Genomic DNA, 14631 nt, shown 5'->3' on the forward strand with positions numbered 1-14631 from the left:
CTATTGATAGGTGAAATCTATGTGATATGTATTGATCTATTGATAGGTGAAATCTATGTGATATGTATTGATCTATTGATAGGTGAAATCTATGTGATATGTATTGATCTATTGATAGGTGAAATCTATGTGATATGTATTGATTTATTGATAGGTGAAATCTATGTGATATGTATTGATCTATTGATAGGTGAAATCTATGTGATATGTATTGATCTATGTGATATGTACTGACCTGCCATGATAATAAGACTGCATCTGTATCAGTGGGTATGACCTTTAACCCTTCTACCATGTTTACTGGTGCTGTTTACAGGTGATAGGAAACAATATCATTGTTGATTTGTTTACGTACAGAGTGTAAAAGACAGTGAAGAAGATTGTAGAATGGTAGCAGTATAAGAATACAGACACAATTATGAAACTAAACATTGTATGTTACATGCAAACTATCTGCTTCTTGTGTGTATTCTGTATCATTTTTTGGCTTTTCATGTTATGAGTCACATACCAAGATATGTAATCATGTGATATATAACATGATAACATACCATGGTAAGTTACCCAACATGATAACATAAGTTGATATGTGACACATAACATGATAACATACCTTGGTAAGTGACCCAGCATTGTAACATAAGTTGGTATGTAACACACAACACATAACATGATAATATACCTTGGTATGTGCCACATAACATGCTAACATGCCTTGGTATCTGACACATAACAGGATAGCATCTAAGATGATAACATACCTGGATCTACCATCTTACTGATAACAGTGATATAATCACTTGATTCATGTACATCAACATTGACAGCTCTGATTGATATGTTGTAATGATGACTGTATATGGCATCTATTAATTCAATTTGTAATGCACCAGGGTGATAGTTTACGAACACTTGTCTAGTGGTTGAAGAATTCACATCATGGTAGATGATTTCATACTGGACTGCCTCTGTAGTTATGGTAAAAATATACAACAAACACATTGTTTTATACTGGACTACCTTTGTAGTTATGGTAAAAATATACAACAAACACATTGTTTTATTCAATCCAAGGAAGGTAGCCAATATACCAATACACAAGAACAAACTAAAATACTGAAAATGAAATATTTACCTGGTTTGCCATTCAATGGTTCTGGTTGGCTCCACTGCAACAAGATGTAGTCAACTGTGACTTTAGCTATCACATCAAGTGGTTTTGTGGGAGCTATAAATATCAAAATGGACAATGACTATTTGTGTAATTATTACTGTAGATAATACACTGGTAAGTTCTGCCTGGTACTGACAATGACTCTATTTGTGTAATTATTACTGTAGATAAAGCACTGGTAAGTTCTGCCTGGTATTGACAATGACTCTATTTGTGTAATTATTACTGTAGATAAAGCACTGGTAAGTTCTGCCTGGTACTGACAATGACTCTATTTGTGTAATTATTACTGTAGATAATACACTGGTAAGTTCTGCCTGGTATTGACAATGACTCTATTTGTGTAATTATTACTGCAGATAATACACTGGTAAGTTCTGCCTGGTACTGACAATGACTCTATTTGTGTAATTATTACTGTAGATAATACACTGGTAAGTTCTGCCTGGTACTGACAATGACTCTATTTGTGTAATTATTACTGTAGATAATGCACTGGTAAGTTCTGCCTGGTACTGACAATGACTCTATTTGTGTAATTATTACTGTAGATAAAGCACTGGTAAGTTCTGCCTGGTACTGACAATGACTCTATTTGTGTAATTATTACTGTAGATAAAGCACTGGTAAGTTCTGCCTGGTACTGACAATGACTCTATTTGTGTAATTATTACTGTAGATAAAGCACTGGTAAGTTCTGCCTGGTACTGACAATGACTCTATTTGTGTAATTACTACTGTAGATAATACACTGGTAAGTTCTGCCTGGTATTGACAATGACTCTATTTGTGTAATTATTACTGTAGATAATATACTGGTAAGTTCTGCCTGGTACTGACAATGACTCTATTTGTGTAATTATTACTGTAGATAATGCACTGGTAAGTTCTGCCTGGTACTGACAATGACTCTATTTGTGTAATTATTGCTGTAGATAATGGACTGGTAAGTTCGGCCTGGTACTGACAATGACTCTATTTGTGTAATTATTACTGTAGATAATGCACTGGTAAGTTCTGCCTGGTACTGACAATGACTCTATTTGTGTAATTATTACTGTAGATAATGGACTGGTAAGTTCTGCCTGGTATTGACAATGACTCTATTTGTGTAATTATTACTGTAGATAATGGACTGGTAAGTTCTGCCTGGTATTGACAATGACTCTATTTGTGTAATTATTACTGTAGATAATACACTGGTAAGACAAGTTCTGCCTGGTACTGACAATGACTCTATTTGTGTAATTATTACTGTAGATAAAGCACTGGTAAGTTCTGCCTGGTATTGACAATGACTCTATTTGTAATTATTACTGTAGATAATGCACTGGTAAGTTCTGCCTGGTATTGACAATGACTCTATTTGTGTAATTATAACTGTAGATAACGCACTGGTAAGTTCTGCCTGGTACTGACAATGACTCTATTTGTGTAATTATTACTGTAGATAACGCACTGGTAAGTTCTGCCTGGTACTGACAATGACTCTATTTGTGTAATTATCAATGTAGATAACGCACTGGTAAGTTCTGCCTGGTACTGACAATGACTCTATTTGTGTAATTATTACTGTAGATAACGCACTGGTAAGTTCTGCCTGGTACTGACAATGACTCTATTTGTGTAATTATTACTGTAGATAATACACTGGTAAGTTCTGCCTGGTATTGACAATGACTCTATTTGTGTAATTATTACTGTAGATAATACACTGGTAAGTTCTGCCTAGTACTGACAATGACTCTATTTGTGTAATTATTACTGTAGATAATGGACTGGTAAGTTCTGCCTGGTATTGACAATGACTCTATTTGTGTAATTATTAATGTAGATAACGCACTGGTAAGTTCTGCCTGGTATTGACAATGACTCTATTTGTGTAATTATTACTGTAGATAACGCACTGGTAAGTTCTGCCTGGTACTGACAATGACTCTATTTGTGTAATTATTACTGTAGATAAAGCACTGGTAAGTTCTGCCTGGTACTGACAATGACTCTATTTGTGTAATTATTACTGTAGATAACGCACTGGTAAGTTCTGCCTGGTACTGACAATGACTCTATTTGTGTAATTATTACTGTAGATAAAGCACTGGTAAGTTCTGCCTGGTACTGACAATGACTCTATTTGTGTAATTATTACTGTAGATAACGCACTGGTAAGTTCTGCCTGGTATTGACAATGACTCTATTTGTGTAATTATTACTGTAGATAACGCACTGGTAAGTTCTGCCTGGTATTGACAATGACTCTATTTGTGTAATTATTACTGTAGATAACGCACTGGTAAGTTCTGCCTGGTATTGACAATGACTCTATTTGTGTAATTATTACTGTAGATAACGCACTGGTAAGTTCTGCCTGGTATTGACAATGACTCTATTTGTGTAATTATTACTGTAGATAACGCACTGGTAAGTTCTGCCTGGTATTGACAATGACTCTATTTGTGTAATTATTACTGTAGATAACGCACTGGTAAGTTCTGCCTGGTATTGACAATGACTCTATTTGTGTAATTATTACTGTAGATAACGCACTGGTAAGTTCTGCCTGGTATTGACAATGACTCTATTTGTGTAATTATTACTGTAGATAACGCACTGGTAAGTTCTGCCTGGTACTGACAATGACTCTATTTGTGTAATTATTACTGTAGATAACGCACTGGTAAGTTCTGCCTGGTACTGACAATGACTCTATTTGTGTAATTATTAATGTAGATAACGCACTGGTAAGTTCTGCCTGGTACTGACAATGACTCTATTTGTGTAATTATTACTGTAGATAACGCACTGGTAAGTTCTGCCTGGTACTGACAATGACTCTATTTGTGTAATTATTAATGTAGATAACGCACTGGTAAGTTCTGCCTGGTATTGACAATGACTCTATTTGTGTAATTATTAATGTAGATAACGCACTGGTAAGTTCTGCCTGGTACTGACAATGACTCTATTTGTGTAATTATTACTGTAGATAACACACTGGTAAGTTCTGCCTGGTACTGACAATGACTCTATTTGTGTAATTATTAATGTAGATAACGCACTGGTAAGTTCTGCCTGGTACTGACAATGACTCTATTTGTGTAATTATTACTGTAGATAACGCACTGGTAAGTTCTGTCTGGTACTGACAATGACTCTATTTGTGTAATTATTACTGTAGATAACGCACTGGTAAGTTCTGCCTGGTATTGACAATGACTCTATTTGTGTAATTATTACTGTAGATAAAGCACTGGTAAGTTCTGCCTGGTACTGACAATGACTCTATTTGTGTAATTATAACTGTAGATAAAGCACTGGTAAGTTCTGCCTGGTATTGACAATGACTCTATTTGTGTAATTATTACTGTAGATAACGCACTGGTAAGTTCTGCCTGGTACTGACAATGACTCTATTTGTGTAATTATTACTGTAGATAATGGACTGGTAAGTTCTGCCTGGTACTGACAATGACTCTATTTGACAATGTGTAATTATTACTGTAGATAAAGCACTGGTAAGTTCTGCCTGGTACTGACAATGACTCTATTTGTGTAATTATTACTGTAGATAAAGCACTGGTAAGTTCTGCCTGGTATTGACAATGACTCTATTTGTAATTATTACTGTAGATAATACACTGGTAAGTTCTGCCTGGTATTGACAATGACTCTATTTGTAATTATTACTGTAGATAATACACTGGTAAGTTCTGCCTGGTACTGACAATGACTCTATTTGTGTAATTATTACTGTAGATAATGGACTGGTAAGTTCTGCCTGGTACTGACAATGACTCTATTTGTGTAATTATTACTGTAGATAATGCACTGGTAAGTTCTGCCTGGTACTGACAATGACTCTATTTGTGTAATTATTACTGTAGATAATGCACTGGTAAGTTCTGCCTGGTACTGACAATGACTCTATTTGTGTAATTATTACTGTAGATAATACACTGGTAAGTTCTGCCTGGTACTGACAATGACTCTATTTGTGTAATTATTACTGTAGATAATGGACTGGTAAGTTCTGCCTGGTACTGACAATGACTCTATTTGTGTAATTATTACTGTAGATAACGCACTGGTAAGTTCTGCCTGGTATTGACAATGACTCTATTTGTGTAATTATTACTGTAGATAATACACTGGTAAGTTCTGCCTGGTACTGACAATGACTCTATTTGTGTAATTATTACTGTAGATAATGCACTGGTAAGTTCTGCCTGGTACTGACAATGACTCTATTTGTGTAATTATTACTGTAGATAATGGACTGGTAAGTTCTGCCTGGTATTGACAATGACTCTATTTGTGTAATTATTACTGTAGATAATGCACTGGTAAGTTCTGCCTGGTACTGACAATGACTCTATTTGTGTAATTATTACTGTAGATAATGCACTGGTAAGTTCTGCCTGGTACTGACAATGACTCTATTTGTGTAATTATTGCTGTAGATAATGGACTGGTAAGTTCTGCCTGGTACTGACAATGACTCTATTTGTGTAATTATTACTGTAGATAAAGCACTGGTAAGTTCTGCCTGGTACTGACAATGACTCTATTTGTGTAATTATTACTGTAGATAATGGACTGGTAAGTTCTGCCTGATACTGACACTGACACAAAGCTAGCTATATGTGATAGTTGTGTGCCAAAGACAAAGACAAAGACTATTTCTCACATGACTATATGCTTACTACTTTACATAGTTACAATGACATAGTTCACTTTCTTGCTGGTATATCCTGTGATGATTTAGGATGTCAACACTTCACCTGCAACCCTAAGGGCATTTTTTCCTCATAGGAGAGTTTTGAGATATTTCTATAGCCAATAGGCTGGCTGTGAGAATTCCCTCTCATTTTGTATATATTATAAGTCATAGGTGAAACAATATTTTTTTTCTCACATACTTCCCATATTGCTGTGAAAAATTGTCGACAGCCATTAGTGACATGTCTTGTGGTATCAGAAACATACTCCCAATTATGTTTGACATGACAGTTGTGATGTTTGGTCATATGTAACAATATCACATGTAAGATTTCATGTTTATATGGGCATCCTAGGTATATATGATACTATGTGATGTATACTATCTCATATCATACAATATTTGGTGGTTTATATATGATACTATGTGATGTATACTATCCCATATCATACAATATTTAGTGGTTTATATATGATACTATGTGATGTATACTATCCCATATCATACAATATTTGGTGGTTTATATATGATACTATGTGATGTATACTATCCCATATCATACAATATTTAGTGGTTTATATATGATACTATGTGATGTATACTATCCCATATCATACAATATTTGGTGGTTTATATATGATACTATGTGATGTATACTATCCCATATCACACAATATTTGGTGGTTTATATATGATACTATGTGATGTATACTATCCCATATCATACAATATTTGGTGGTTTATATATGATACTATGTGATGTATACTATCCCATATCATACAATATTTGGTGGTTTATATATGATACTATGTGATGTATACTATCCCATATCATACAATATTTGGTGGTTTATATATGATACTATGTGATGTATACTATCCCATATCATACAATATTTAGTGGTTTATATATGATGCTATGTGATGTATACTATCTCATATCATACAATATTTGGTGGTTTACATATGATGCTATGTGATGTATACTATCTATCATACAATATTTGGTGGTTTATATATGATACTATGTGATGTATACTTAAGCAATAAACCACCCCCTGGGGATGGTATACCAAGAGAAATATATGCACGAGCGATAGCGAGTGCATATATTGAGTTCACTGGTCAAAACCGAGTGGTATACCTTCCCCAGGGGGTGGTTTATCGCTATTATATTATACCAGTATATTGAAAATATCGGAAACAAGATAAGAACTAACGTTTTCTCGTTTCATATGCGCCTCTGTGTCTAATTTGCATAACAATAACGCTGCTTTTCAAGACAGCTGATCTTGGCCTCAATGTGAACGTCATGCAGCGACTGGATTTATTTTATCTGCTCGTCGTTTCTAGGGATAATCTGTACATTGATCGGCTCATTAAAAGTGCACAGTGATGAATAAACAACCTGTTTGACTCAAGGTATAAACTTGAAGTGGTTTATTAAATACAGCGTGCTTCGATCGTTCCCGGCCGAATTCGCGACTCGGTGAAGTGATCGCGTGAGACGATAGGCATGGCGGCAGGTTGATATTTACAATGTATTTATATTACTGGAAGTTACGTCAGTAGATTTTCGGGTTTGAGGATTTCCCTCTCGGATTGATGACTGGTACTCTAGGACAGGATCCCAGACAAATTTCTATTTAGATTAATGGTAAGTCGGCCAGTGTAACCTCTTTCACTTGCTTCATTTTTATGACAGGACAGGACAGCTCACCAATGTTTCCACTCCAGCCGGCCGCGCCGAGGCTGGGACCGCGACCGATCTCGTGCATGCCTAGCGCCTCGACCTCAGTACATGTAGTAGGCGATGATTTGAACAAATACGCGATGACTGGGTTGCTTTCGAAATTTCCTTCATAATTTCTCATAAAATATTGTCTCATTGAGAGAAAATCCTCCTCTGACAATTCGAAGAGTTCACTATCAGTATCACGGCGGACTACAACTCAACGCTCGTAGACGAACAAAATTTGGACGCGTGCCAGCAGTGCATTATCGTACCAGCAGTGCATTATCACTCGTTTTAGACGCGCTAGTTCGATGTCTAGACCAATCAGATCCCTCGATTTCCACCATCAATATACTGGTATAATATAATATCCCATATCATACAATATTTGGTGGTTTATATATGATACTATGTGATGTATACTATCCCATATCATACAATATTTGGTGGTTTATATATGATACTATGTGATGTATACTATCCCATATCATACAATATTTGGTGGTTTATATATGATACTATGTGATGTATACTATCCCATATCATACAATATTTGGTGGTTTATATATGATACTATGTGATGTATACTATCTCATATCATACAATATTTGGTGGTTTATAAATACATATGACATTTTGTATTCTAAAGTTGATTCATAATTCTACATAAATTTGTATACTTACCACTTTGTTTGGTTATAATGTTTGACGACATACTAAATTTTCCAGCTCCTAGTTCATTCACAGCTTGTACTCGAAATGAATAACTTGTATATGGTTTAAGTTTATCCACAGTGTAGTAACTGTCTCTGATATCACTTGCCAACACTTCAAAAAATCCTTCATTATTTTCATCAACTTCAAGATTATACAAGAGTGTTAACAGTGGTTCTGCTGTGGGTATATCACTCCAAGTAATATCAACTGTACTTGCTGTTATGTTTTGAACAGCTGGACTACTTGGCATCATGGGAACTGAAATAAAACATAACGGATTGATTATACAAAATGCTTGCTTGTAGAGGAACCACTATTTATTTGCTACACATCATTATAATATATTTATAAGTGACTTGATCTGTTCACAGAGTATATTAAAGGGGCACAAGCTGAGTCTATATGTATTTTGGCATAGTTTTTGCTGCATATTTCAAAGGTACTCACTGAAACACACTCAATGAACACTTGAAAAATGACTGAACTCAAACCTGGCATTAAGATATATCCTATAAGGATCCTATGATGTAAGTTATCATACTGTTATACACATAAAAAAAAATATTCAGACATATACCTGGTATAAACATACAAGCGACCTATCGGTTAGAATAGCTCCACTGTTTTTTTTTAATTTTATTTTTTATTTTGGTGACATGTAGAAGTGGTTCAGTTCTTCAGCTCTTCACTATGCAGTTTTGTTTTAGCGATGTAATAAAGTGGTTAGTGGTTTCATATGATGTCTCACTATAAAACACATTTTACACAGAAGTTGGTAATGTATTGTACTTTTATACCATAGTCACCATTTTATAACAAAAATCTACTGTTATGAAAAATTGCACAAAATCTCAGAAAAAAAATGACTGGGAAATGCACACAAGAAAAAGAAAAAAAGAGGATTTTGAGGTTGGCTATAAATAATTCCAGTGTTTTACAGCTTTAACCCTGGAAAATTTTAATGATGAATGAAATAAACTAGGGATCTAAAATAATTTTGAGGCAATTTGAATTTCAATTTTCTAACAAATTTACCAAGTCAACAACATTCAACTTGTACTAGTTGTAGTAGATATATATAGGGAAGAAATGTATTAATCACCATCTTAGTTTCCGTACCGGCGGCGACAATCCCAAGTACCCGGAAGAGAGTCATTCTCAGCCACACGTTACAGTGGTAACACTCGTTCATGTTCGGTTACCTTTCATTAAGAAAACACAACGAAAATGGTTGAAGTGATCTTTTTTTTAATTTCTTTTCATCACAACAACAAAATCTGTGTGATCAAAAGTGTTGTAAACTAAACCAGAAAGAATTATCGGACTGGCTAAACTTCCCGATGAATTGGAGTAAGGTCCAAGTCCAAGTAAGCCTTGATAGTACTATTAGTACGTGAGAAAATCGTCTCAAACTAGCGATACAACTTTCAAAATATAACTTGACATGTCTTCATCTGTTAGAGTTATACAATTCAAGATGGGTTTTCACTCGAAAACAACAATTCTGTGAATAATGACACTCTGAACACAGCAATTTCTCGGACGATGTTACCACTGTAACGTATGGCTTACAACGACTTGCTTCCGGGTTAGTCCCTCGTGCATCCAGGTACTTGGGATTGTCGCCGTGCGGATGGCGATTAATACATACATCGTCTGATATTTTAATTTATGAAGTTTCTTGTGACCAGCGCCTGTCAGCAGACTCTGCCAATTTTTTTTTCATCATTCCATTGTATTTAAACCTTGTACTTGACATTTCGCAATATTTATAATTCTCAACAAAATACCTCAACATGCCTCACTTCGCTCGTACTCAAAGCAGCCCCGGTATGATCACTGACATGACTAGAGAGAACCTTTTCGGATTTATGTGTAAAACGGGGAAAGATATGCAAAACATAATGCAAAGTCTGAAGCCAAATTAAAGTTGTAATTATTTTAATTATTTTTCCTTGCCAAATATTTGCATTTTGGAAATGGCAAGACACGTTCATGTTGTTTAACTTTACATGTGAACTGTTGGCCAATAAACAAAGTTTGGTCGATTCACAGTCGGCAGTGAGACTGCACTGCTCTTGCATAACTTCAACCGCATGCCTTCCTTACGCAAGTTGTCTTCATTCTGGTTCACTGTCACTCCAAATTGCACGACAATATAGAATTAATCATAAGTTACATGTTATCTGAAAACATCACACTTTTATAGTGGGTCTGAAGTGTGATTTTAGTGAGTACCAAGAACGTCCTGTGTTGTTACTTGCGGTGGAAAATCGCCCGGTCAAATGAGGTCAGCTTCAGCTTCTGGTCAAATCAGTTGTTTTCTACCAAAAATTCTTGAACGGAGAGTTACACAACGATCCTACTAAATTTACTTGCCATAGTTATTTAAAACACATAAAAATCCACCTTTTTGTGAAATTTGTAAAACTTCCCGGTCTGTATTAAGTAAACTACTAGGGTAGTAGTATGGGCGAAAAACTGGGTCGAGGTTTCAGGACCTAGGGCCTCAAGTATGTGTCCCGAATTCGTCGGAAAATTGGTATTCCTAAATGTAATTCCAAAATTTATGTTGCTGGTACGAAAGAAGAGATGTCAGTTGAGGTTTAGGCGTTTACAGTATCTAAAATGTTGGACTCTAGTGAAAGTTATGGCGAGTTGAAAATACCAAAAAATAAGGCCCATGAGCAGCCATTCAAAATGTAACACTAGTCGCAAACTGAAGGATAGAGTACGCAAATGAGGACGTTGCGGACTGGCTGATTATGTAGAAGGGGTGCAGAATTTGGATTTGAAGTTTACAACCCTGTTTCGAACAAACGCTTGTCATTTGGGTGCCCAATACGTAGAATTATGACTATAGCACATATTACATTGCTTGTTTGACGTCAATAGTGTCTTTTGAAAAGTGGCAGTTTACTTAAAGTCTCGTCGACTGATTTCCAATATGGTGGCGGTCATAATGCTCATTAACATATTCATTTTTTTTTCAAATTACCAAAAAAAAAATCATAAAAAATAAAAATGAAGACGTGCTGACTTGAAATTAACAAATCTAAGTAAGCTACCCTCTGTGCATCAACACACCAGATATCAAAGCAATCTGATAAGTAGTATTCGAGGAGATGATGAAAATATCATTTTTTGAAAAAAAATCATAAAAAATTGAAAATGGCAGAGATCAACTTGGCATGAACAAATCTGAATAGCCTCCCCCAAGGGGACATGCACACCAAATATTGAAGAATTCTGACTGTCACTTTCGGAGAAGATGATTAAAATATAAAAGTTTGACGGACACCAATGATTCCACCTATACTCTATACCTTAATACAACCTATACCTAAAGCTATGCTTTCAGCTTTCGTTGACAGCGGAGCTAAAAATACAGACACATACCCGGTATAAAACACACATTACAGACATATACCTAGTATAAAACACACATATACATACCTGTGAGAGTGTAACTGTCAAGACTATCACCAAATTTATTGGTTGACCAACAGTTGTACACAGATGCATCCATGGAAACATCATCATAGATAATGAGTTGATAATTTGGAGTTACAAAGTGACCTGGTATTGTATTACTTGTATCTACTTGTATTCCATTCAGGAGCCATTGTGTGATAGGTTGGGGGGATCCAATGGACTTACATTCTATGGTTGTCTTATTAAAATCATGTTTGATATCAACTCCTACTAGTACTGGTTTCCCTGAAATGTCAACAAAACAAATATATTTTACACTTTTGTAACAATGTGAATATCTATGGTACATTTGATATAATATTGTCTGTGTGTGGTGTATTTGTGTCAATGTTAAATTACAATGTGATTGTGTGTTTATATGATTGTGTACTTGTGTGCATTGGTTTGTGTGTGTGTGTGTGTGTGTGTGTGTGTGTGTGTGTGTGTGTGTGTGTGTGTGTGTGTGCATTGGTTTGTGTGTGTGTGTGTGTATGTGCGCATTGGTTTGTGTGAGTGTGTGTGTGTGTGTGTGTGTGTGTGTGTGTGTATGTGTGTGTGAAATTTAATATTGCATGTCAGGGAAACGACATATTATGGACAGATGGACACACACATGCAATCACATGATGGACACATAAACACACAGATCGACACACACATGCAATTACATGATAGAACACACATGCAATCACACGTAGACACATAAACACACACATGCAATCACATGTAGACACATAAACACACACATGGATGCACACATGCACAGACAAAGCCCATTGTGGCATGGCTAAAATATAATATAACGGCATCTTTAATACCTTGCACTGTTAGTGGTACAGTAGCCTCATCTTGTCCAAGTAGATTGGTTGCAATGCAGCTATAATTTCCAGTATCTCGAACAACTGATACAGGTGAAATGACTAAACTGTTTGAATAAAACACATAATATGTTTGTTGTTGTAATTGTTCACCATGTGGTCCATGCCATGTTATGGTAGGAGTGGGTTTGCCTGAACTATGACAATGTAGAATAGCATGATTGTTTTCAGTTGCAAGAACCGATGGTGATGAGTATATGTTTGGTGGCTGGTTGATTGACAGGTATAAATTAGTTGTTATGACACCGACTGAGTTGGCTGCTTCACAAACATACCATGTTTGATCAATCAGTCTCACATTCCAAATATATAAATGTCCACTTGTAGAAATATAGCTGTTGGCCCCTGGAAAGTCAGATGGGGTGTTGCCATCACCAACTGGGTATATTTTGGATCCATCAAAGTCAGAGATATACCATGTTATAGTTGGAGGTTCTCTGGCCATTGCTTGACATGGTAATGAAATGGGATAACTAAGATTGGCTGTAACATTTGATGGCTGTACTGTAAACACTGGAATATCTGGAAAAAATTGACAAACAGTTTCATTAGATCACTGAAGAAAATGATGCTACCACAGAGATTTCAGAGCTGAAATTTTTACAAATTAGATTGGAACTTTATATTTGATAACACTTGCATATAGCAATCTGATAACATTTACATTGACCAATCTGATAACACTTGCATGACTGCCTGTGACTTGGTTGATACTTACCCCCAAGTTAACAGATTGTGACTTGGTTGATACTTACCCCAAGTTAACAAATTGCCTGTGACTTGGTTGATACTTACCCCTAGTTAACAAACTGCCTGTGACTTGGTTGATACTTACCCCTAGTTAACAGATTGTGACTTGGTTGATACTTACCCCAAGTTAACAGATTGTGACTTAGTTGATACTTACCCCCTAGCTGACAGACTGCCTGTGACTTGGTTGATACTTACCCCTAGTTAACAGATTGTGACTTGGTTGATACTTACCCCAAGTTAACAGATTGTGACTTAGTTGATACTTAGCCCTAGTTAACAGATTGTGACTTGGTTGATACTTACCCCTAGTTAACAGACTGTCTGTGACTTGGTTGATACTTGCCCCTAGTTAACAGACTGCCTGTGACTTAGTTGATACTTACCCCCTAGTTAACAGATTGTGACTTGGTTGATACTTACCCCAAGTTAACAGATTGTGACTTAGTTGATACTTACCCCTAGTTAACAGATTGTGATTTGGTTGATACTTGCCCCTAGTTAACAGACTGCCTGTGACTTAGTTGATACTTACCCCAAGTTAACAGATTGTGACTTGGTTGATACTTACCCCCTAGTTAACAGATTGTGACTTAGTTGATACTTACCCCTAGTTAACAGATTGTGACTTGGTTGATACTTACCCCTAGTTAACAGACTGCCTGTGACTTGGTTGATACTTGCCCCTAGTTAACAGATTGTGACTTAGTTGATACTTACCCCTAGTTAACAGATTGTGACTTAGTTGATACTTACCCCTAGTTAACAGATTGTCTGTGACTTGGTTGATACTTACCCCTAGTTAACAGATTGTGACTTGGTTGATACTTACCCCTAGTTAACAGATTGTGACTTGGTTGATCCTTACCCCTAGTTAACAAACTGCCTGTGACTTGGTTGATACTTACCCCTAGTTAACAGACTGCCTGTGACTTGGTTGATACTTACCCCAAGTTAACAGATTATGACTTAGTTGATACTTACCCCTAGTTAACAAACTGCCTGTGACTTGGTTGATACTTACCCCTAGTTAACAGACTGCCTGTGACTTGGTTGATACTTACCCCAAGTTAACAGATTGTGACTTGGTTGATACTTACCCCTAGTTAACAGACTGCCTGTGACTTGGTTGATCCTTACCCCTAGTTAACAGATTGTGACTTGGTTGATACTTACCCCTAGT

The 14631-nt window shown here is 36.0% G+C and overlaps 1 protein-coding gene across 3 annotated transcripts in view; it reads right to left on the reverse strand.

Annotated features, from left to right (window-relative positions):
- LOC144444615 (contactin-4-like) overlaps positions 1-14631 on the reverse strand; it is an 81137-nt gene that overhangs the window by 15792 nt on the left and 50714 nt on the right. For 2 of the 3 annotated variants that reach the window (XM_078134102.1, XM_078134101.1), the window contains 6 exons: positions 12639-13220; positions 11803-12066; positions 8314-8604; positions 1136-1228; positions 762-968; positions 236-306 (listed from right to left, as the gene is read on the reverse strand). In XM_078134102.1, coding sequence (XP_077990228.1) covers positions 236-306; positions 762-968; positions 1136-1228; positions 8314-8604; positions 11803-12066; positions 12639-13220 — 1508 coding nt within the window. The remainder of the gene's footprint in view (positions 1-235; positions 307-761; positions 969-1135; positions 1229-8313; positions 8605-11802; positions 12067-12638; positions 13221-14631) is intronic. The other variant, XM_078134103.1, reaches the window with a different exon arrangement.

The sequence above is a fragment of the Glandiceps talaboti genome, chromosome 13 (assembly GCF_964340395.1).
Source record: "Glandiceps talaboti chromosome 13, keGlaTala1.1, whole genome shotgun sequence".
Classification (NCBI taxonomy): Eukaryota; Metazoa; Hemichordata; class Enteropneusta; family Spengelidae; genus Glandiceps; species Glandiceps talaboti.